At 38.7% G+C, this 25,239-nt stretch overlaps 1 protein-coding gene across 1 annotated transcript in view; it reads left to right on the top strand.

Moving 5' to 3' along the window:
• Positions 1-25,239, top strand: part of ctnna2 (catenin (cadherin-associated protein), alpha 2) — a 335,649-nt gene that overhangs the window by 4,013 nt on the left and 306,397 nt on the right. The window contains exon 2 of the mRNA XM_074686588.1: positions 17,968-18,074. Within this exon, the coding sequence (XP_074542689.1) occupies positions 17,973-18,074 (102 nt within the window). The 5' untranslated portion in view covers positions 17,968-17,972. The remainder of the gene's footprint in view (positions 1-17,967; positions 18,075-25,239) is intronic.

Raw genomic sequence — 25,239 nt, 5'->3', positions numbered from 1 at the left:
TCAGTCAAAACTTGCACTTTAATTAAAAACTGGTAAAGAGCAGCATTTCTTTTGCAATGTATCGAACTTCACTGTCTGTGTCCATGTAAATTCTCTCTCATCCAGGTCATAGTTGTTCTGAACGCTTAAAACCAAGACAACTGTACTGTTCTGAGTTTGTGAAGACATTTCACCTCTCATCCATGAGGCTTCATCAGCTTTATTCCAAACTATTAACAGTCCAGTTGTCTTGGTTTTAAGCATTCAGAATATAATTTCTTTGTATTCTGAATTGTATGCATTTTGTATTGACTATTGTCCCAGGCCTAACTGTACATGTTCAGTACAAATCCAGTCATAGCACGCGGAAACAGCAGCCGGTACGACAATTCATACTGTGCTTAAGCTCACTTTAACGCTAAAGCCCAGTTCGTTTTGTCAGTGTCCTGCAAGTGTGCTGTGCTTGAGCTTAATTCACTCCTCTGCTTTAGCACACTTCTTTTCTAATCTATTCTTTTCTATTCTATTCCATTCTACACACGAGCACAAGGTATTGATCATGAGGTATGATCAATATACGTATGATCGCAGCAACCGCTCCCCTCAACAATTGTTTTAAACAATTGCAGGGGTGTTATGGGGCTGTGTTGGACCAAAACAACTGAACATAAGCTAGAAAGTTTCTAAAGTTGTAGCAGTGTTCTCTGTGTCTCATTGTGCTGACTCTGATGAGATTGGGCTTCGTGCTTCAAGGTGACTTAGGCGGGCCATGCATGTGTGTGATACCTGCTAAAGTCTGGTTCATATTGGAGAAGTGTGACTACTGGCTCGACTGAGAATAGTAACAACTATCTAGAGAAATCAGTTAGTAATCAGTCATTTTACTGCATAAAAGTGTGGAACACATCTTATTTTTTAGGTTAGTTTTTTTCATAGTTTGATGCATTTTTTTTTATCATTGTTCCCCTAATTAAGTTGCTTTTTGGACTTTCTGTGTCTTTATTGGTGGCAGTGGAAGTGGAAAGAGCACCCTTGGTTGTTTTTATTTAAAGCCTTAGTTGAGGATTAGAAGAATTGAAAAGAGCCCTCCAAAAATGTAGGCATAGTAAGTTCAAATTTCTCAAAAACTGAGAAAAAAGTATTTGTCAGTGAGCAACTTCTCTCATTCAAATGTTATAACTCTAGTGTGTTCCTTAGCGGCTGCCAGGATTTCAGTTTTAATGGTTCTACCTTGACCTCCCACAGATGTCTCTGCCTCCAGGAAAAAGTCATCAATTTTGAAGACTGAATTGTGAGTCGTTAAATGTATTTTGCCTCTGTTGGTCAGTGGCCATGAAAGAATTTGTTCATCATTACAGAGTGAACCACCTCAGACAATTCACGGTGCATAAGTCTGATGCAGATCTTTGTATCACCTTTACGTCTGGCTAAATCTTACTCTAAGAGTTCATGCTATTCATGTGAACTCAGATGGCTCAGACTGCAGGCTTTAAAGACTGTTCTTTTTAAGTCTGGTCTGCATGCGCACATGTGCCTGTCACGATGAATTTGGCAGTCATGATGAGACACTGAGTCACTTTAGGGCAAAATTGTGGTCCAGCATGACTTGACTTTGTCATTGAAAGATGTCACAATGATGACCATGGGCCCTTTTAAGCTGTGGATACAATTATGATCTCAACAAAATTCTACATCATTATATCAGACAGATTCTTGTTGCTTATTGTTTTTTGTGATTTAGGTTGAATTAATTTCCTAAATAAAATGTTATTTAAGGTGACTTAATTCTAGGAACACTTTCAAGCCCTCACTTTCTCCCTCCATAGATAGTGATACAAAAACTCTTTAACAATCACAATTGTGAATTGTGCACGTGCAGAAAATACTATGAAGACATGTGACCTGAAAAACAATATTCTGCTACTCTTTTGTACTCAAATACATGTAAACTCAGGTCACAGCAACACTGCGCCTCAACAGTTAGCATTCTAAAGTTATCCAAATACAGCACACAGTGGATTAAAGTGATGAAGTAAGACACACATTGGCTCTTCAAATTGTTCAGTCTTGGTCGTCTTCTCCTCTGAGCCCTTGATCGCTCTCTTGGAGCACTGCCTGAAGATAGAAGGGACAGTAGTTTTGCTCCAAAACACAAGCAGAGTGAAAATATAAGGACATTACATTCAGAGATACAGTGGCATGTGCATCGAAATGTATCGCATAACCCCCGAGTGCACACAGCTGGCTCAGTGATCCATAAAAATACACAGAAGATGTCTGGAAGTTGAGTTTATTACTGATTCAGTCGATTCAGTGGCTTTCCCAAGTGTATGTTATTAAATATTTCAACATAAAGCAATGTAGAGGCTTAGACAGTGCCGACTGAACCAGCCGTATGATGTTATGAAGATGCATTTTGCTAAATGGTGCCTTAAATTGTGCAGTAGGCAAAGCTTCTTGAGATACTGAAAAAAAATGTCTTGACCCAAAAATGTATCAACATATGACTGTCAACCGCAAGTCTGATAAACCATTAGATCTGCAGCCCTAGCATGAATCATCAGATCACACATTGAAGTAACTTTAACTGCTTCTGTCACCGCCTGTATCTTCATTTCCAAAAATTCCTCTGTGTTCTAGTTAACTCTGTGCACATGCGTTTTAATTTGGTGTAATACGATCCTGATGGATACAAGTATAATATTCAGGATGGTGCGTTCTAAGTCGGCCAGCGACATCAAGAGGGAACAAACTAGGGATAGACTGATATGTTTTTTTTAGGGCCAATACCAATACAGTTTGTTAGCAGTTTGAGAGGCTGATAACCAATATTTAGAGCCAATATTTATTTGCAATCAAAGTGAAAATATTGGCGTCAAACTTTTGAATAATACAAACTCCAACACTTAACTTAGTTCAAATGCCTTTAAGCATATGTTTATGAAACAGCTCCCAGGCTCTGCAGCATATCTTATAAAGTTAAATGAGTTAAAGTTCAAAGTTTTTTTCATCTTATCCCTATTTTCAGGCAGACATGTGACAATTTACTTGTAGAGGCTCCACCTAGGAATGCTTTTCTGGTTCTGATACTGATACCGATACCTGGGCTTTGGGTATCAACCAATACCGATACCTTGGCTTTGGGTATCAACCGATACCGTGCTGATGCCAGTGTTTAAGAAAACCTGCATGCTCTACTGTGGGATAAGACTGGTAATGTTTTAGGTAAAAGGCAAAAAATAAGTATATGGAATTCCTCAAGTGAGTATTTATTCAAACCATAAAGTATTTAAATCTTTACCGTCAGTTTGGTAAAAACCATGCTTTAGAATGTGCAGAAAATAATATTAAATTGTAATATTTTTTACCCTGTAGACTGGTCATTCAATGAAAAACAAAGAAAGTGCATCAGAGGTAACAAATCAAGGACCCAAGAGCACTGGTCACAAAAACGGGGAAGAGCTGATTTCCTGGCTCTCCTCACCGATACGGATCCGGCTTCGAGGGGCACCGATACACTGATACTCGATACCAGGATTGGTATTGGTGCATTTCTAGCTCCACCTGCAGTAAACATTACATGTAGTGTTGTGTGAGTCACAGGCAGTGTAAGAGGGAGAGCATGTAACACATGAAGCACATTTAGATGTATCTTGTAAGATATGTGCCTCTTTATTGCCTCTGTTTCTGTAATACACGATGCATTTCGGAAAAAAAGCTGCCAGAGTACAGCTAAATTGTAGTTTATACGACTAATTGAGACATGAAGCTCAGTCAACATGTTGGTTCACTGATCATCAGATTTGTGCTTTGACTTGCTGACCTGCCGGTACCTTCTCGTTAAGACATTAATGAAATCACAAGCAGTCAAAGGATGGCTTCTGGTGTCGGACACGGATTAAAACTTGTCCTGACAAAGCTGTAAAACTTGTTTCTGTCAGTCTCAATGGTGATAAGGTAAATCATGCCTCTGCATAAACAGACCACCGGTGAAATTTGTGGATGTAGCATGTCTGCATCAATGAATGAGCCCTCACAAAGCAGTGTGGTGAGCTGTGCTAATTTGTGTGCAAACAATTGGTGTCATTCAATAACAGTTTTTTCCAGCTCAGAGAGGTCATGTTGACACACTTGTGGTAGCTCACCCTCTAGTTTCAGCAGTGTCTATCTTCTATAGTTCCAGCTTATTGTTTTGAAATCCATCTAATACAAATCTGTGTGGTGAGTCTTGCTGGAGGCCATTCAAGTGTCTCTTCCTTTGAGTGGTTCTGTCCCTCGGAGGTCTCACTTGACTTTCTATCCACCCCCACTATTGGCTACATCTGGGACCAGTGTGGGGCCCCACATATTGGCTCCTCCCCCACACTGTGTGTGCTCTGTCGTGGTGCATTAACTTTTCTATTGTTAAGGGACTGCCTTTCTTTTCTTTTACAGAAAATCTATATGCTGACAAGGGGCCACTCTGGGTTCTGGGCTCTTTTTTCAACACATACATTTCATACGAAGTAAAATGATCTGCTTAAATCAAGATAAGATGGATCTTTGCTATAAATAAACCAAAAACCGGGTGTTAAAGGCTTAGAATGTAGCAGCTGCTTTGTGATTTTCACAGGAATGCCTTACAGTGCAGTGGGTGCATGCATTTTTCAGTGCCTTCTCCACTTTCTCAGAATTCATCATCATATGTTTGCAGAGAGTGTGCCCTATTATATTCCTTCCCCTCTTTGTCTCCTGCTGTCACTCACATTTAAAAGTGTTTTTCCCCTCTTAGAAAAGAGGGGATTATTGTAACCAAAAGAAACAGAAATATTTGCAGTTTCAGTTGACATAGAATCAGCAGTAACTAATATGAGAAGGGAAATCCTTTCACTTGAACTGAAAGAATATGCCAATAGTCAGTAAAACTGCTGGTTTCTGTGAGTAAAAATTCAACAGCTTGTCTAAAGCAATTCCTTTTTTCTAGCTCAGCTATTACAAAGCCCTGGCTGACTGGACATTTTTTTTTAAGAAACAGCTGTTTGTGAGAATAACAAAGTGATCACAGCATCTGTAGAATGCAAACATCTGGGTTGGGGTGGATGCAGCTGTTTTATTATGCTTATTATGCTTGTAAAAATTGTTCGATGTTACATCTTCCGTCCTTTATAGTACATGACTCAACATCATGTGATGTTGTATCAGGGCTCGAAATGATTTCTTTGTTTGAAATCATGCTTCTAGATCATCTCCACAAGCTACTGTTTTCAGTCTTTTGACAACTACTGTATGGCATTATAACCAGCAGCATGTTTGATGAAAAACACACAAATAACTTATTTTTAGAGGATTCATTTGCTATAAGGGATGGGTGCCGAATTAGGTACTTTTATAGGTACCAACTGAATTCTGTCAAAAGTACCAGGTACCGATTCACATAAAATAAAAAAGTACCATGTTTAGGTACCTAAATGCATCCTTGTGGCTGTGAGGGAGTGACAGAGTTGGCGATTTTCCATGCTGAACATGAACACAGCATTGCAAGGTTATATATTGGGTGATGAATATGTTAAATTGAGAAAAAAAAAGAAGGTTGTTTTTATTAAACAAATCAAATTTTTTACCACATGATCACAATAAGTACCGAAAATTGGTACCGTTGAGTACCGGTATTGGTACCATATTGTTTCAAATGTGAAAGGTACCCATCCCTATTTGATACTGAATTGTCATAACAGATCTGGAATAATCTTGTTTGTGCTGTAGTATTCTGCAACAGTCCAGAACTAAAATAGTGCACATCAGCAACAACAAATGATTATGAGTTTGTTTATAACACGACACATTACACTTCAATTAGTGTGTTTGCAGAAAGGATATACAGAAGGATTTTCCTGTTTATCATTAGGCAACTGTTCTGGTCTAAAGACCCATAACGGGTGGAGTGACATGAGGTGACCCAAATCATTGATCACGGGAAGCGATGAAAAGCATGCAAAGAGCTTTTAATATTTTAAAACAGCCACTTAATACAGCTTTGTAGTAGACATCAAATGGACCCATCAGCATTTTAAAACAAAAAAGTACAAGGTTGTAAGGATTTGGATCGATAACAAATGCAAAACCATTCTTACAGTGTTGTGCGATTGTAGAAAGCTTTATGACCAAGTGTGGCATAGAATTGGCAGCTGCCGAGAGTTAGTATGGAAAGCTTGTAAATACATTGTGTAGTGAGCTGTAGTGTTAAACAAACAGGCGTTGAATAGGTGTTGAAGAGACAAATGGCTTCTTGCCTGCAAGGTAGACAAAAACACATTGATTAGTTAGTAAAACTCAATTAAAAGAGGCAGATTTTACAGCATGAAAGGACATTGCTTTATGTGAAGTCTGTTGTTTGGATTAGAAAACTATAGATTTTACCTGATTATAGATTTTCTGTTGGAACAAAAATAATGTTTACATTTTTGTGTATCCTGGAGGATCTTGCTTGCATACTATTTATAAAGCTCATTTATACTGACTTATCCATTATTCTCTTTGGATGCATTCCTTAACTTGTTTTCATGCCAGAGAGAAGTGCTCTGAATTCATGATGGGTATATGAAAAACAATCTACATACAAGTAACTCTCACTCCTCAGCCTACCTACCCACCTCAGCTCTTATCACTACAAAATGTTGGATTGAATTTAAAAATATTTCTGCAAAGCTGCTAATCTCCTGCTTTAAGTAATTATCAACTGTTTTTACTGTCAGTTTGGCACCAAAATGTAATTGAAGTAGAAAGCAGTTGTCAACTCTGTCTTGGCTACTTGAGGCTGACACAGATGCATTGCTGTACAGTTGCCATGAAAAAGGGATTTGCCTGTAATAGCCTTTGAAAGTGAAGTTTAAAATATATTTGTGGCATAGCTGTGCATTTGAGAGTTAATCTTCTGCAACACCCATCCAAAAGACATAGGTTTGCATTTAACTTATCTTTTTTTAATCATTCACATTCATTCTGTCCAAACATCATTTGCTTTTAATCAGCCCTACATTCTCTTCTTTCACATAGGTTCTTTACAGGTCGTGTGGAGACCTGGGTTAAAAACAACAACCCTCAAATAGTTTGTCTGGCTTTTTAAAATGTTTTTGCTGTCTAAAACTAAAAGATTAATTTGTCCATGAAAAAACACCTCTGGCATGTAAAAAGTTGACTTATTTGAAAAAAAAAAGGTTTTCTCAGAAGGTCTCGATGAGGGATATATCATCCCAGAAAAGTTGAATTGTCAACTTTTTATACAGATTTAGAAAATGAAAATAAATATCCTCTGAATGGTTGTTGCAGTATTTCTATAATGCCCAGCCATCCAAGTGAAAACAAGAACAGATAAGCTTTAATACCAACAGAAACTACTAATTTTCTCATTTAATTTTTACAAACTAAGGTAGGTCACTTCATTTTAATGTCCTACCTGATTCAGACCGGCCAGTTACAGAATAATGATCACTTTTTTTTTTTTTTCGTGCAGAGATAATGTGTTTGTATGAATAAACGGATAAGTAGGACCAGGTATTTATCAGACACTAAGAAAAACATCCTGAAGTCCCTTGCTTGTAGAAACAGAAGTTTCACCCGTGTTTGAAGTGCTTCGATAGAAATGTCAGAGACACATCAGAGCCTGCACTGGGCAGGTCTCTTCAGAAGGAGAAGTGGTTTAAGAGTATTTATTTGACTTTGCAGTGTGTGCATTATGTTTTTTAAGGAAGCATTTTCATCATGCTTGCTTTGATAATTTCCCAGGTTGTGCTCCACTTTGATCAGCCTTTTTTTGGCCGCCATGAGAACGTGGCTCTGGAGAGCAGCGATATGACAGGTTGAGCCTTGACTTCTGCTTTTAGAGACTTCCCCCACCGCTCTGGCAAGTGTGTGTATGCGCTTAACTTCTCTCTGAATCTGGGTCAGTGCAGTGTCGGCATATTAACTTTCTATAATGACAAATGACAGGGATTGTAGTCACAAAGTTAGCGTTGTGTAGTAAAGAGGCTCTGAAGCCCATTTTATGCAGTGCAAGCAGAGTTTCCACTTTTGAGTATTTTTATCTGTGACAAATATGCATATGTATTTTCCAAAACTCCAGCGCTAAGAATATTTCTCGCCAGAAAGCAATGGTGTATACTTTTCAAAGACATTTTACCCCTCTGCTGCAGTGAGAGAAAGAACCACCTCAACTTGCCCTCACTTTACTTAGGCTGCTTTTCTGTAGTGTTTTCCACTAGACGTGTAAACAAACGTGCGGGTTTTCATGATGCTAAACGCTGCTTGTTTTACTAACTTTGACCTTATTTCTCTGCTCCCTGAATGCTTATCATGTATTAACCTCATTTGTTAATACATTCATGTAGTGGAGTTAATCCATGTCTGCATGGACCCACAGAGGGAGGAGTCTTGATCCTGATTCTTCCTCTGAGACCACTAGACAAGATAAGAACTAAGAGACAGTGACCCCTGAGGGGGAAATTGATGTCAGATTACACAAATGCAGCGCTTTGAAGATGGAATTGATCTATGTGAAATATAAACGTCATTGAATCATGCCAACACAGAGAAAAAACATCTTTGTTGTTCATGAATGACATTTTTTCTATGCTGTAAATCTCTCTTTTTTACTCCTTGTGTCAGAGTTTTAGCCGCAAGTTGCCCTTAAAAAGAAATGCTTGAAATTTAGATAATTTTTATGGTGTTTTCAAAAGCAAGGGAGTTTGTTTTAGACATTTAGAGTATCAATACTCACTCTGATCTGGGCCTAAACACAGCATCCTTCAAGAAACACATCAAATGTCATTTTAAGCTGCAGAGATGTTTTACTCTAACCTCTTTGAAGGCTTTACTTTCCTGCGCTGATCAAACCAAATACTCCTTGTCTCTGTGCATTTCTTCTAGTGGCTGTTATTCAAACCCTAGCAGTTGGTGAAAGGCGGGGTACAGTCCAGACAGGTCACCAATCTGCCAGGGTTAATACAGGTTCAGAGTTCCCAGTTTATCTACATTTGTTGCTACTGTACCAAGAAACTGAAGAAATGTTCGACATATTTATGTAAATACACATTTCACAAGCAATGTAGTGATGCAATGACATTTTTGTAGGTTTTGTTCTGTGAGATCAGGACTGTTTTGTTCTCTGGAGACTGTGAGCAGCAGATGGAGCAGCAACAAAGGGCATGCTGGGTGATTGCCCCCCGTTGTAAGTGCAACAGCAGGGTGTAACATTGCATTTTGAGTTTGTTGATGGAAAACTGATGATCATGTGGATTTAAGATGATGGCGGCTTGAGAAGTTGAAATAGAGTGCAGTATCTGTAAATTTGTGGACAAAAATTAACAAACTTTCTCTTAAGTTTCGTATCTTGGGATGCTGAAACAGTTTTTTCGCCTGCATGATCTCCCACATTTGCTTGATTTTAATTTTACTAATAGATCAGCTGGTAAAAAAGTTACTCTTGAATATTCTGCTGAGTTCCTCTTTTTGTAGTCTGTGAATATCGGTGAAAAAGTTGTTGGTTTTCCTGTTTGTGCTTTCACCAGCGTTGAAAAGTTGTAGCCATAGCCATCTGTTTTCTATGCGATTGCCTATGGGCTGCTGGATGAAGTAGCTCTGTATGACAGGTGCTGAATCAATACAGACACGAGAGCGGAGCTCTGACTCAGCAGAATATCTGTCTTAACTGTCACTGCTGTTCCCTGCTTTGTTGAGATGCACAGAGGCATGCTGCCATCCAGAAACTCAGGACACGCTCTGTCACACTGTACCTTCTTCTTGCCCTGCACAGAAACATCAGAGAAACCATCCTTCTCTTCTGTTGTACAAATCTCACCGAGCCCTCAGTCAGCAAAGAAACCAACTCCCACATATCACGCGGGCCACCTTCCAAACTATTTGTTTCCCCTTCTCCCAACCTCCCAGACCTTGTTGGCAGAGCCATTGCATGCAAGGATTCCCAATCGTACACGACCTCAGCCACTCCCTGAGCTCATGCCTCACACGCTAACTCCATCCAGCCTCAATACACAACAGTTGTGTCTAAAAAAGCATGGAGCAGATAGAGCTGTTTGTGCTCTTATCTTAGTTTAGCTTGTGTCTACGTGTTATTAAGTTTAGGATTCCTGTCTGACCTTAGAAAAACAGAAGCCATTGAATTTTGTTCTATAATGGTGAAAAGATGAAATTTTATAGTAGTAGTGAAAAGATAAAGTCAAAAAGGCCCCCAAGTGGATACAAAAAGAAGAGTGGACATGGGAATAGTTGTAAATCTCTTGTTCTATTATGGTGTGATTCTCGAGTGTTAACAATAGATGCTCTATTCCCTTGGATTTCTACAATGTTATTGCTTTTTTTAGTCAATATTCATGCCAAGCCAACTGAAATCAAGATTCTGGATCACTGGTTTAAAACAGACATTCTCCCTGTGGTCTCAAAAAAGCCCTTCTGCTCCTCTCCCCAGGAGATTTGAACTCAACTCTGAGTTCACACAAGGGCGCAGCCCATGCCAAAATACTAACCCTGGCACTGTAGCATTAAAACATCGCCAGAAGGAGCTCAAGTGCACCTAGTTGGAATGCTAAAGTATCCACCTCCGGAAGGTAGACTGTCCTCTCTTTCCTGCTTTGTCAGAAAACCCTTATTTGGCTGATGATGGAACCCTACTGCTTAAATTTCCCTCAGGTGTGTAAGGTAATACAGCATTAATCAAAATGTCACCGAGGTGTAAATGAATCTGTACTTGACAAGACTGAATCAGTGAGTCATCAAAAGGTTGCTTGTGGTCACTGTGGTCTGACTTAAACATCTTAATGAGCTGTCAGGTGTTCTGGTTGCACCAGTTTGTGCTACTCTGCCAGCCTGGGTTTTACTTCTGCTTCAGATGTAAACCGAAGCGCGAGTAAACAAAGCCTTGTAACTTTGCATAAGTCTTCAAACACAGCCTGACATGCTCTTCCTTGAAAAAGTTAAAATGCACTGAAATTATACAAGCTGCACACCCTGTGATTGGTCTGCTGGGTGGTAACTCTGATCCTGGATTGGTCTTTGTCTGAAATACTTTTTTTTTGGCTGCCGTTGCTTTATGGCTGTCCTTCAAAAGCCTCCTTCCCTCTGATTGGCTGGCCCTCTTGAGGCCTGTCAGGGGCTGAGCTATGGGCAGACCTTGGTGTTTGGGGCCTCCCCCTTCAACATGTCATGAACCAGTTAGGAAATGCTAATGCGATGACCTTATAATTTTGGCAGGTCTTTGTGGATCTTGTGAGGACAACAACAACAACAACAGAAAAGAATTAAAAAAAAACACGCCGTTTTGAGAGGTTTACTGACAGGATCAGGAATTTCTGCAAGGTATGAATCTATAGTGGTTTGAAAATCTGCACACATTCTGTATGGACATCCAGTATTTTTACTTTATATCCATGTTTATATAATGGAGATGCACACACACACAAACACACACACACACACACAAACAAAGGCAGCTTGGTTAACACCTGGTAGACTGGGGTAATTACTGTAAACCTGTTAGTAGTTGTCTCCCTGCCATATCATCAGCATTATTCTGGAGAAATGCTGACACAGGCAGAATCTAAGGTAATAATGTTGTTTAATGAGCAATAAAAAACAAACAGTACCAACAAGACCCTACATTAGGTGACAAATGAGCTGACTGAGGAGGAAATTGCTGCTTGTGGTGAGCTTGCTGCAGATGCCCTCAATGCCACTCCTACATTCTTTGCCAATGTTACATCCCGACAATAAAACATATGTGACTCACTCGACAGTGACAGGATGTGAAATGCTTGTCCTGGTGATATCAGCCTCTGTGTGCACTCTCCTGATCTTTTCAGCTCCATCTCATCTTGCTACCATCAACGGCACAAATCCTGTAACGGACTCTCAGCTAAAATTAGATGAAGGGAGGGTTTCAGATGGTGCTGAATCAAAGTCAAAAACAACATGGTTAGTGCAGGTAGATGCGCCAGCTGTAAGAAATGATTGTTACTGCCTAACCCTCTCAACTCTAGCAGTGACTTGCTTACATACTGTGTCACAGTTATGTCAAATTCAACACTGGTGCTTAATTAGAAGGAGCAGACATGCAACCCAGCTTTGAGGTTACTTATTCAGGCAATGTTTTCAAGCTCAAAGCTTTACTGAAGTAGAATTGTTTTTTTTCCTCTAATGATGCAAACCAGGTTGTATAGATTTTACCCACACTGGTTTAATGTGTCAGAGAATTTATACCTGCTGTGATGTATTTTCTTTCAAATTCTAAGAAAAACATTGAATTGTTATCCATCTTAGGGCAATTTAAAAGCAAAACAAGCCTGACAGTTTCTTACCGTTCTAACAAACAGACTCGCATATTCACAGAAGACAATTTAGAGTCTCCAACCGGCTAAACTCAATATGTTTGTAGATTGTGGAGGGAAACTGAAGCAGCAGGTGTAAACTTACTTTAATAAGGAAGGGATATGGACACTCTACATGAGCCAGCAGTACTGAGCATCTGGACTGCCCATCTGTGTGCTTATCCTTTTAGAAAGTGTTTGCAAGCAGGAATTCACTTGAGCAGCAACATCATGGCCTTAATCAGGATGTTTTGACTTTATGTGTGTAAGCTACTTATGACTTATGACGTGCATCAGGTTTCACATCATCCTATCTCTGATTCAGTATGCCACACTCTCCAGTATTTAGTTAAATTAATGTTGTAGAGTATTTAATGAGTCATTTACTTTGAATCAATAACATTATGATTTCTAAAGGGGTTAGGATTTACGTCACTTTTCAAAGTGTTTGAACATTTACAGCCAACAAGATTACACAAAAAAGACCAATATATGGTAATTCTTTGTTGTCCATAATACTGGTATTACTGTTTGCTTTGAACATATTGCAGTGCATCCATGAAACACTCTCAACTGCATTAATTATACGTTTTATCATGGTCTGTATCTTTCAGTAACTAAAGGAAAGAATACCAAAGTGGCCCAAAGGGGCAGAAATGATCAATGGATGAAGAAAACTAAAGCATCTCACGCACTCCCCCTCTCTCGCTCTCTCACACACACACAGACACACACAAACAGACTTAATGAACAATAAATCTTTAATTTGGCCGGCTTTCCATACCAGACTCAGCAGGCACAGTGTCTTTAAGCCAGAGTGATGAATTGACCAGTAAGAATGCTGTGTTTAAAACATCAGCACTTTGTATCGCCACCTGTGTGAAAAGTAAATCTGGGCTCAAGTTTTATAACTAAACTCTTTGATACTTTCACAAGATCAAATCAGCTCTCTATAGGGTTGATTCAGGAAATAGAATAGGGGACTGGTCGTGTCCTTCTTTTTGTCTGTCTTCCTCTTCTCCTATTACTCTAAATCTTTTGTGACAGTCTGTCTTTTCTAAGAAGCACGTTCTAGGGCTGACGGAAACTTCCATTACCCAAAATTGACATGAACAATACCTACATCAGTTCACACAGCAGAAACACAGATATTTGTACCTTCATACCCGCAGTGCAGATTGATATGAAGATATACTAAATATATTATCCTTTGTAAAGAAATGCATACATGGTGAATCAAACAAAACTGATTCTAACCTTGATGATATATTATTACATAACTTTATTATGATGCTGCATCAAGGAATCACATTGTTGATTCACACTCATAATTTTCTGAGCTGCTTTTGTATTAGCATTCTAGCTTTCTTTATTGGTAAACAAATCATTTTCTTCACCCTCTCTGTCTATTTTCTAACTGCTCATACGTCAGCCACAGACACGCTCAGACACACTGTTGTACACAGCAGATGGCAGAACATCTCGCAAATTACAACAACAGAAGTGTGACTCATTTTCCTCAACAAAAAACATGTTGATTTAAAAAAACAGATCTGACAAAGGGGGGTTACCGCTTCTCCTCCGACCAATATGTGGTGTGGGAACACCTTGACATTTATCTAACGAATCAACTTCACATCACTGAGATTCAGAGGTGACCACATATTGTTATTGTTTTGTAACATTCTCTTGCTGAATCAGAGGATGTTATTTACATCATAGATTTATAAACCAGACAGGCAAATTTATCTCTGATACACATCACTTGATTTGATTCTGTATCCTCAGTTTTGCTGTTTAACAGTACAGCTGATTGTGCTGAATGATGACAGTTGTGCTGACAGATGATGGTCCCTCAGCTGTTTTTGTTTTGGCGTTGTGAGAGACCCGCTCATGTAGAAAACAGCTTTACATCATCAGAAACCCGCTTTTAGTTGTGATGTGTGTATTACAAATGTGCCGTATCTGACAGTAAATCTATGTAAGCGAGTGGTAAAGTATATCACACTCATGTGACGCATCTTCATCATTTACTGACAGGGTCACAAAGTTTATGGAGATCTCCCCCAACGATCGACTAAATCAGGAGTTAACCAGAGAATTTGCTGTCACTGACACTGATGTATGAGTATTGTGGGCTGTGATTGGCATGTTTTGCTTTCGGTTTGCCATCTTCCAGTCGATCCTCCATTGTAACACTGACAGCTTTTGTATTTGGCTGACATCTTTATGTCTTACAGTTTTCTACACTGAGTATATTGACACTCTACAGATATGCCAAACCATCATCAGTCACTGTGTAAAATTTTTACCAAACTCAAAGTATCTCAAGTGGCCCTTCACGTACAACTTTCTTTTGGCTCAAAGTGCAAAGATATGAAGTTTACTGTGGTAAAATGCTAAGAGAAGTTGCATCCCTCACATTTTAGTGAGTGGAAGCAAGAGAAAAATGGTGTGTCATTTGTCCGAACAGCCTGCTTATGATCATACAGTTAACTAAACAATAAACAGATTCACTGCAGCTTTGAATATTATTGTTATTATTTAAATACTTTAAATGACAACTTATTATTTAGCAGGAACAAGATGCATTTTGTCTATTTTTTGGGTCATTACTGCTTGATGTGATTTCAACTGCAGCACATTACAAAATGAAGAAGGCACTTTTTGCTTGTTTCAACAGCAGCGACAACAACAACAACATCATAACTGCAGAGCAAGTTATTTACAGCTGCTTACACTCATTGTCTTTGCTACGTAATGAATTATGAACGTTTCATCCCCAGGGTTAAGGAAGTTACACAGTCATACATCAGGATTTCATGTTTATTTCATCCTAATGGCGCTCTGATGTCTGTCACATTTCTGCTGTTCTCTCATCATTGACATGATAATGTGCCAGAAGTAATCACATCATTGCTTGTTATATCCCACCACCTTTTAGGCAAGGTTTGAGGGAAAGGATGAGGAAAATGAATGGATAGAGAGACATTTCAAAGTAGTTTCTTGTTTGTGTCTAATGCACTGAGGCTGATAACTATTGTTTTGATTGTTGACAAGTCATTGATTATTGAAATATTTTCATCATGCATTGGTCTATAAACTGCAAATAAGTGAATGACTCCCATTAAGCTTTTAGCTTTGAACATTAAACCTTACTCTTGGAAAATCCAAAATGCAGATGCATATATTTTCTTTACAGATGGATGTTTTTGTTGTTGTGTCTTGTGTTGTTAGAATAGAATAGAATGTACTTCATCAATTCCCGAGAGGGAAATTCAGGAGTTGCAGCAGAAACAAAAAACCAAAAAAAAATGTAAGCTTGGCCATAAGTCTCCAGTCAGGCACCACGTCCACAGGGTCCAGGACTGAGCTGGACCTCTTCCTCAGTTTGTTCAGTCTTTCTCTTCTTTGTCCTGTCTGCTCATAGCAGGTGAAATCCTTCCTATGTGGCGTTGGTGCCAGTATTCCCTCTGATTCTGGGTTAGTATGGCTAGCTCATCCCTCCATTGGAGATAGATATTTGATTCCCATAACAATGGAAGGACAGATGTTGCCTCTTCATAGCTCTTACCACAGTACCAGCACGTTGTCCTTGCCTTCATCTCCTCAGCTCGCTGGGAAACACCAGGCCTGACATCAGTTAGCATTGACAAGCTACAGGCTGCTAAAAGCCAATCTCATGAGCTGACAATGTGATCATCGTTATACCTAGAGAAGAAAAGCTACTAGTAGAGAAAGAAGAGGAGTAGAAGTTGATGTGGAATAGAGAAAAAGGTGGTGAAAAATCTCACTTTTGGGCTGTAACTTTATAGATCAATAGCATAATGTTCAAAAAGGATGTTGAATGTGCCTTCTCTCTGACTGCCAAAACATTAAGACCTGCTCCCATGACAGGTATGATCCACTTTTCAAATTTTGCAGTCAGTCCTTAACTTGAGTATTAAGGATGAAAGGCTCACAAATTTTAGGACTTTATCACTACTTTGCTGTGCTTGTTTACCTGTCACTTCACAGTTTCTGTATTTCATTCCTGAACGTTCAAAAATTTCAGTAGAGTAAGGATGGGTGATATTTCAAAGCTCAATTTCAGTCTCAGAAAATCACATCACGTCAGCTCACAGCATGAAAACACACACGATGATGAAACCAACTCATTTTTGAGATTTCCTTGTGGTGACGTCAGGCCTGAAAGTTTTACAAACTTGAAGTCCATGCTCTTCTGAGAGAACTCTAATGACTTGGTTGTGTATTCATCAATTATGCCAGATTGTCAGACTTCCTGCTGTTCATCCATCTCAACCGGATGTGTAGTAGTGGAAGCCTCTGGCCCAAATCTGTCATTCCTATTCACATTCTTTTTTCCCTTCTGCCTCATTGACATTGGCAGTAGAATGGGCCGGTCCCAGCTGGGCCATTTTGAAATTGCTTACTGTAGAAACACATCCTCTCAGTAAAACAGACTGCTACCCCCATGCCAGCTGTTCAGTCCTGCATTCACCTAATATAACCCAGCTGAGCTTAAGGGATGCTGTAATGATGCAATGCAAAAGTGTAATGAAAAAATATTCCAAGTTAAAGAGCAGATTGTCTCAAGAAGTGTACAGTTGAGAGTCATATTGAAGAGATTATCTCCACAGTCAAGGAGGATCAAATGGGACTTCTGCTGTTTAAGTTTTGTTTCTCTGCACTGCTCTGTTTGGAGTTTAACTTCATTTGATTTTTCTTTTCAATAAAGGCTCTGTCAGACACTGTTTGGACAACAGTAGAAACAAAATGAAAAAAAAAAAAACACAGCAGACAAAATTTCTCTTTTAGTCTGTTGTCTGGCTTTTTTTGAGCTCCGAATTTGGAAAGGTGTTTTATAGTGAAGTTAATTAAATAGCAATCAATCACTACCTTTGAAGGTTACAGGCTGAAAACTATTCATAATTTGTTTTACGGAGCTTTTTTTTTTGTCATTTGCAGAGATGAGATGTGTTGACTCAATGGTTAACAGACCCTGACTAAAACCTCTTCTAACATAAATTTTTGTTTCATTTTTTTTATATACATTTATAGTTTTTTTTTTTTAGCTCAGACACAAACCTTTTGATGAAGCTCTGATTGCTTTTGGTTGGTGAACGATGATATGTTTTGTAAGGAGTTATCCATGTCGTGATTTGTAAAGTACCATAGACAAATGACCACATGTCATCTGGGGGAGATGTCTGCTGTGTGTTTTTAGAAGCACAGATGGTGAATAATATTTATACAATGCCCAAATGTGGGTCAACTTAGGGCTTATCTTGTAATACTGTAAATAACTGCTGCAGACTCAGACATATTGTGCTCATAATGTCTTTTGGATCCAAGACATGTTTGTTATGTGTGTTTTTCCAGAGTTACTCGCCATGTTAGCTGCTTCAAAAATGAAACATTTGCACATAATTCAACTTGGTGCAAAGAAAAAAAAAAAGCCATGTTTTTAATAATGTAGTTCCAAGTCTCCATACCGAGCCACTGGAGGGCCTCTTAAATGATGGCTTCAATTCTAAGAAACTCTTACTGTTCAGTTTTTCTTTTATCGATGACCACAAGCTTGTAACTATCAAGCATTTTTTGAGGCTCTTTCTCTTATTTTTGTTTCTTACAGAGATCATGACGACCGCTACGTCCCCCATCCTGTTGAAATGGGATCCCAAGAGTCTGGAAATCCGCACCCTGACTGTGGAGAGGCTTCTGGAGCCGCTGGTCACACAGGTACGAAAGTTAACCTTCTGATGCTACAAAGCACCAGCCAAAATGTTGTAGTATTACAAGACAATAACTCTATCCAGATCTTAACTTTAGAATTCTGTCATGGGGATGGTTGAAAAAAAAAAAGACATCTGGAAGTCTACTGAAGTTGAACAGAGGTTACGCTGAATAGAAAATAAACAAGTCACATGTTTGGTTTCAGTCTGAAAGTAAAGTGGATTACTTTCTGGATGCACCTTTGCTGGATCACTTGTTACAAAGCTGTTAAACTGCGCTGGGTTTCTGCCAAGAGCTTTGGCTTTTTGCCATCATCTTTGTTTGGTTTCCAACTTGAACAGATGGCTGAACATGACTTAGGTCACCCTGGCTAACTGTGGCAGAGAGAGTGTGACTGCAGTGTTGGATATTAGTTACATTTTTGTTGATTCTGATTCAGGATCTCAATTAATTTACCTGAGAAACAATAGACCAATATTGAGAAAAATGCTAATTTATATTTAGTTTAATATTATGCCTGTAAACACTACCATATGGTCAGTGTCAGATGAAGCAAATGGAAACAAAAAGTTTTTACATTCTACACAGCAGAGATTTACTCTGAGTAATGCGTTGGTCAGTCAAAACAGATTTATATTCCTTGTAGTACTCTACCTGCACAATTAAACTAAATGCAATCACACTATGAGAATGTGCAGTGACAAATGCCTGCGATTTCTGTGTGCGTGTCAGTAAAAGTTACAAATTCTTCTCTGATTGTTTGGAGGTTTTGTGTGAGTGGGTTTGTTTTGGTCACATGTCCATCCTGTTGTATGTCTGCTATATGGAACTATATTTGATTCAGTTATAGGAAACAGAAGGGAATTTTCTGCTAAACTTACAAAGACAGGGGCACTGAAAAAGATTGTCTAAGCCCAATGTAATCACAAGAGAGCACAACAACAGAGTCTCTGGGGTCATTTTCACTTGGCTTCAACATGCCTCAGGGTGATCAGATTGTGTGTGTGTGGGTTGTGCTGTGTGAAAGTGTTCACAATGTACATTATTTTGCATCTCAAGTGAACCTCCAGCAAGCTCTTGATTTACATTCTGAAAATCACTTTGCATATTATTTCTGAACAATGTATTTTTCATATTCCAATGCTTTAAATTTAGAAATAATCTTTGGTAACCAAAAGAGTTGACTCTTAATACCACATATTATATTTAGGTTGCAAATTGTAATATTGTCTCTCACAAAAACTGCATGATTTCTTATTTCTTCAAATCTTGCAGCACTTTAATGTATTAAAACAGGCTGAAAAAAGAAGCACTGTTTGACCACAGGGTCACTGGATTTGACACATAATCAAATTTTCTTAATGAGCTTCAATAAGGAGAATGTAAGATGAGGATTACAGTGGCTTACATATATTTTTTTGAAAAATTTATTTATATTCAATTCTGTCTTGTATATTGCAGTGCTGATTGTATGTATTGTCCGATTTTTTAATCCAAATATAAAGACATTTTTCATGACCCACAATCCTGCGCAAAGTTTGTTACAGCTTCAAAGGTTCAATACAAAAAAAAAAACAAAGGAAGAAAAAAAGGCGTTGATAAAAGTCATCTCACTCTGCACCGTAAATACACTCTGTTCCCTCCAATTTTTGACCTCTGAGTGGGACGTCACTTTCCCAATCTGGTGTAATACCACATACTGGCACATTCCCAGAAATGATGTGATCACTGTGTTTATCAGCAGCCTCTCCCAGTGGTCTGATGCCCTGGTTCGCTGTAATGTTCTTTTCTTTTTAAGCATCTTTAATCACACCCTCAGTGTTTGACCTCATATGCTTGCCCTGTGGTGTTACAATGACGTTCAACATATCTGTGATCTCTTCTACACACAACTTCCAGGCAGACTTCTGACGCTGTCTGACATTGCCTCTGTATCACAGTTGATGTTTCAGCTGCACTTTGTAGTGCCAGCATTTCTTTATTTCATAAAGATTCTTATTTTTTTTCCTCTCCTTGCATTTCTTTCCAGTTTGTTGAGTTTGTGTCAGGGTCTTCGTGCTGAAGAATGAGTCTTGATGTTGCAGTCAGCAGGCAGAAAAATATCCTGTGGTACACATTGCCTTTTTACCTGGGTTCCTATTCCTTCTTTCTTTGTCAAGTCAGGGGTATTTTGCTATGCACTCATGGTGGAGCTTTGCACAGATTTCACATTTCAGCCCTTACCAAACCTGGCTGCATGCTCCCTATTTTTCCAGCAGACATCTTGACATGTCACAGCAGGAAATACGCAGGTGCAGTAAAATCGATTTCAGCCTCAGCCCTGCCTTTCTGCACACTGTCACAGTCTTGAATCACTGTCTGGGGTTTCTATGCCATAACTAGCTTCTTTGACAAATAATCAATTCTACTCTTTTTAAGATAGGTAATCCTTCATGTTTAAATAAATCTGTGTGTATATTTATTCAAAAATGACTCCTCTGCTATGTTGAGTGCAACTGAATTCACTTTATCTGTTATGGTTTTTACGGTCATAGAACAGCAAGTTTCTTGAGTTTATATTTGATTCCAGACTTATTTACACGTGGGCAGTGTTGTAGCCCAGACACCCTAAAGGGACTTCAGTTTTTCCAAACACAAAATAAAACTTTGGCAGCTCTTCTGATTCCCTCCCGAGGCTTAATAATACAGCTTCATTGCAGGTAATGGCCAACCACTGTCAGTGGTGGATATTAGATTTGGAAAGGCCAGATTTACTCACAGACTGGGACTTAGAACTCAGCCTATTTACTTTCCAGGTCCCCAAGAGAACGTTTTAGTATTGATTGTCGACTTGTTGCCAGCTTTACTTTTAAGAGCAGCAACACGCAGAGCTTTTACCTCCTACTGTCAACTTTCTATGTGTTTTTATGGTTGGAAACAAGGGACCATTATGTGAACTGAGTGTGTTTTGACATTCACACAAAGCTGTCATACACCCACTTTTTAAAAAATCATTGCAATGCAGCAGAGGTGGGATTATTGTTTTGTGAGTTGAAGTCTTAAATCTTCACACTCTTGTACACAGCCCTAAAAAAAAAAAGAAATATTGCAATCTTTAGCAAAATGAAATAAAAAAAGAATGCTTCAAAAACTTTGTTTTATTACTCTTGAAGGATATATTCCATGGTTATACAAACAGAGCCTTAAGAAACTTCACCAAAAACAAAAAACAAGAAGATTTTCTGCAGCTAGACATGAAATCAGCTTTATACTGTTTTCAAACAAAGAAATACAAATCCTTAGCTCCACAGTCAGACTTCTGTCTTCGCAAACGTCTGCAGGAATTGATTTTGTTCCATTTGAGAAAAAAGTATCACTCTGTGGTAGAGCAAATCTCAGTTGAAGTAAAAGGTGTCTGCTTGCATCAGTGATCCTTTTCCACTTGAGATTCACGCTGCTCTAAGTTGAGTTCTGACTTCGTTTAAGGATAACATTTGTGGCTGTGTCAGGCTGTCAAATCCACACCTCAACATGAAGTTCCTTTTTATTCTTGGTAATTCTCAATGAAAGATTTTTGCAGTCTCTTCATGACCTTTGTATCAATCATTTCCATGTTTAATGTGTCAGCATACCTAGAGGAAAAGGCTTTAAAGGTTTTAAATAGAATTTTAGTTGCTATGTACCACCTACTCAGTCCACTATAGCTGTACATTTATGTATTCTGCATATAGATCCAATATTTTTTTATTGATTTCCTCATTAGTTGATCAGTGAATTTTTTACAGCCTTCACGATATGTGCTAAAACTAACATAGAATATGACATGTGTGCCTAACAAATGAAACAGTTGTTTGGATACTCACACACAAAAACTCTCTATCAGTTGCTTTGGGCTTTCATCAAACGGGTATTTAAGAGGAGTCTTTATATGTTATAACCATAGACTGAAAAAAATGAACGTCACCTTAAAGTGAGGTCTCTCCAGTCATTCCAGATGAGCTGTGGTCAAACTTTAAAAAATGAATACACCCCATAGAAATGTTTCTCACATCCGATTGTTTTGGAGATTTAAAGATATTATTTGGCTGCCTTGTTTTTAAGACCTCTTTTTTCTGAAAAGTTTTGTTTTCATTAGTTATATGACGTTTTATGTCACGTCCAACAATGACTGACAGCTGCCTTTCCTGTGTATTTTTTTCAGGGATTGTAGAATATATTGGGAGGTAGAGTCAAGAAGTGATTAGACTAATATTATAATTTTTGTTACCCAGCTCCACTCAGATTCTCTTAGAATCCTTGACAGTCTCTACTGCGCAGACTCTGGCTGCAAAACTGCTACCAATGGCTTGTGACTGGAGTATTTTTGGCTTGAAACCCGTACAATGGTAAATGGCGGAGCCACACTGTCCACAGTCTATGGTTTTAACTAAAGGATGTAGCTTGCAACCACTGACGCAATAAATGAAAAGTCACCCTATACTCTTTAAATAAATAATGAAAAACACCAGTGTTGTAGAGCATTAAACCTATGACACTCTTGATATCTAATGTGCTGTGTGGGCTGATGTTGTAGCATATAGGTGTTTTCACCCCTGCTTAAAAGATTGTGCATCATATTAAGCCAAACCTCCCTGGCTCAAACAAGTGGGATTCAGTCTCATTTAATACTCTTCATTATCATCTCCTAACATCACCACCTCTCTTCTTATACCTACACTTAATGGGGTTCAGCTTAGATTGGGTTGCATGGAGAAACACTAAGAAATTAATTTGATTGAAAAAGAACCCAAACATGCATGTAGGCTCTATAAAGTACTTTTCTTTCCATTTATGGATTCATTTTATGCAGTCTGTCATCGTCACCCTGTGTTTGCTTTCATGACTTGTCATCAAAGTGACAGGTAGGTAATTGCTTAATGTCAGAAGGCTGATGAGCTTCCTCTCAACACATAGTGATTATTATTAATTCCTTATCATAGCAATGCCTGACAGTGCTCACAGCAAATTATGTGTCTGACTACCAAGGTTTTCTTTTTTTTTGAGGATGATGTGTCTTCTTATGACATTTCCCTTCCTTTTATTGAATTCAATCACTAGATTTGCAGCAATTTTTCACTGACAGGGACTGAATTTGACTGTGTGATTTCTAAGCATAATGCACACTTTCTAGGCAAAAAAAGGAAAATAGCTTGATATGTGTCAGACAGCATGAGAATGATCTGACTCCTCTATGAAGAGTTCTGTAAGAAGTTGCTTGAATCTTTGATAGAATCCAAACAGTGTTGTATTCCTCTTGTGAAAATTCTGCAAACAAGCCTGTTATTGGTTTCAGGATCAATTGATATTACAGATAATAACACTTCATCATTTTCTTTACTACACTGTAACATCAGAGTGTTGCAGAAAAAAAAAAGAAAAAACGATATTGCAGCAAAATGCAGTCACCGCACACCTATGGGAATACGCACAAAAGACAACTCCGGTCGTTCATCTTTCCAGCAATTGCCTCGGAAGTGAGAAGCATTTTTAGATATGAACACGACACTGTGATTGTTTTTCCTGTCAATTTGGATGATTCAGTGTTTTTGGATGGAATAAAGGGCTGCCTCTGGAGGTTAGACAAACAGGCTCTCACTGACATTGCTGGAGATAGCAGGCTCATTTATCATGACCAGGCTTCTCTCAGCCTTGCTGGAATACTGGGCAGGTCTATAGCCAATAATGCTGAAGGGCTGACTTTATCACTGCAAACATGAAGGCAGCAAGGTTCTGATATAGTGAACATTTTAACACTGCAGGCGATAGCTACATTTTTGGAGAAAGTTTTTAGGGGGTAGCCTTGAGAGACAGAAAGAAGAGAGTGTGAAATGTGAGCTGCTGGCGTTAATACAGAGGAAAAAAAGATTTCAAAGGGTTGGACAGCAAGGTTTACTTAGTGTTAGAATACTATTGGCTACAGAGAGTGATGGCTGATTATGGGCACAGTTATTGTAAATATTGAAATCAGACAACAGCAATATACATTTATTTGCACATTTTTGGAGAATTTGACCAGAAGCACAAAGTTAATTTTTATGCATGTTGTATTATTGTCTCTCTGAGTCTTTTGAAATGTGTAAATTTAAACTTTTACATGTAAAACTTTACATTTTTGGCATTTCAATCACTGCTGAGGATATCTTATATATAAAAAGACAAACCCATCAGAGTATTCAAACATAACAGCGAGCAGGAAAACTTAAAGTCTGCTAAAGAGCCTGGTTGTCTCACTATAATAATGACTAACTAAAAAAGCCCTTTGTTATTTTTTTTACTGGTACAGTGGAACTTGTTTGCTCTTGGTGCATCTATTAATGTGCTGTCCCTTTACTTCTGGGTCTTACATTATGCAGCATTTTCCTGTAACGATAACCCAGCAGGAACCACTAATGAGATCAAAACTTTCCAATCTAACTACTCAGGGTGAAAGGTGCATGCGGGCCTCATCAAAGCTTGCTTTTCTATCAGACAGTATTTCATCAGAGGAAACTTTTCCTCTCTCTCCCCCTCTCTCTCTGTCACACACACACACACACACACACACACACACACACACACACACACACACACACACACACACACACACACACACACACACACACACACACACACACACACCACTCTCATTACTTGTTTATTTTTTACCCGTTAGATCCATTGCTTACCCAGCCTTTCTTTGTCTCCCTGTAATGTACAGAGGAACAATCCTTTGTTTACCTGTGCCTGCTCTGCTATCTTTGCTGTGTGTGTGCTTATTGGACTGTCCTTTCAAGGAACCATTGACTAGGACAGTGGTAATCCTCCCTAATACAATACAAAACAAACAGTCAGAAACAAATTGGCTTTGAAATGTCATTAGCAGGTGCTATAAAGGTCTTTGGCATAAGATATTCTGCTGTCCAACAGTAAGGCTGTAATGTTGGGTTCTTTTAATTGACAGACTTCACCGGTGGAGGCACATAGTTCACAGCAGTAAGTAGTTCAGTCAGGACCAATTTGTCAAAATAATCTTTATGAACTTGCACAGTTTCATTTGGCGGAATGGTTCTGTTTTGGGACTCCCAGCTCTTCCACGCGCTTGCGTGGAAAGCCTGAGGCTGGAAGAGCACACCTTCCTGCCCATCACAAGGTATTATGAACGACATAAGCAGGG

This window comes from Halichoeres trimaculatus, unplaced genomic scaffold, assembly GCF_033239565.1.
Source record: "Halichoeres trimaculatus isolate MK-OKI-2021-1 unplaced genomic scaffold, fHalTri1.1 fHalTri1_scaffold_2, whole genome shotgun sequence".
In the NCBI taxonomy this organism is placed as follows: domain Eukaryota; kingdom Metazoa; phylum Chordata; class Actinopteri; order Labriformes; family Labridae; genus Halichoeres; species Halichoeres trimaculatus.
The sequence above is the reverse complement of the archived record's forward strand: the minus strand, read 5'-3'. Positions and strand labels throughout refer to the sequence as shown.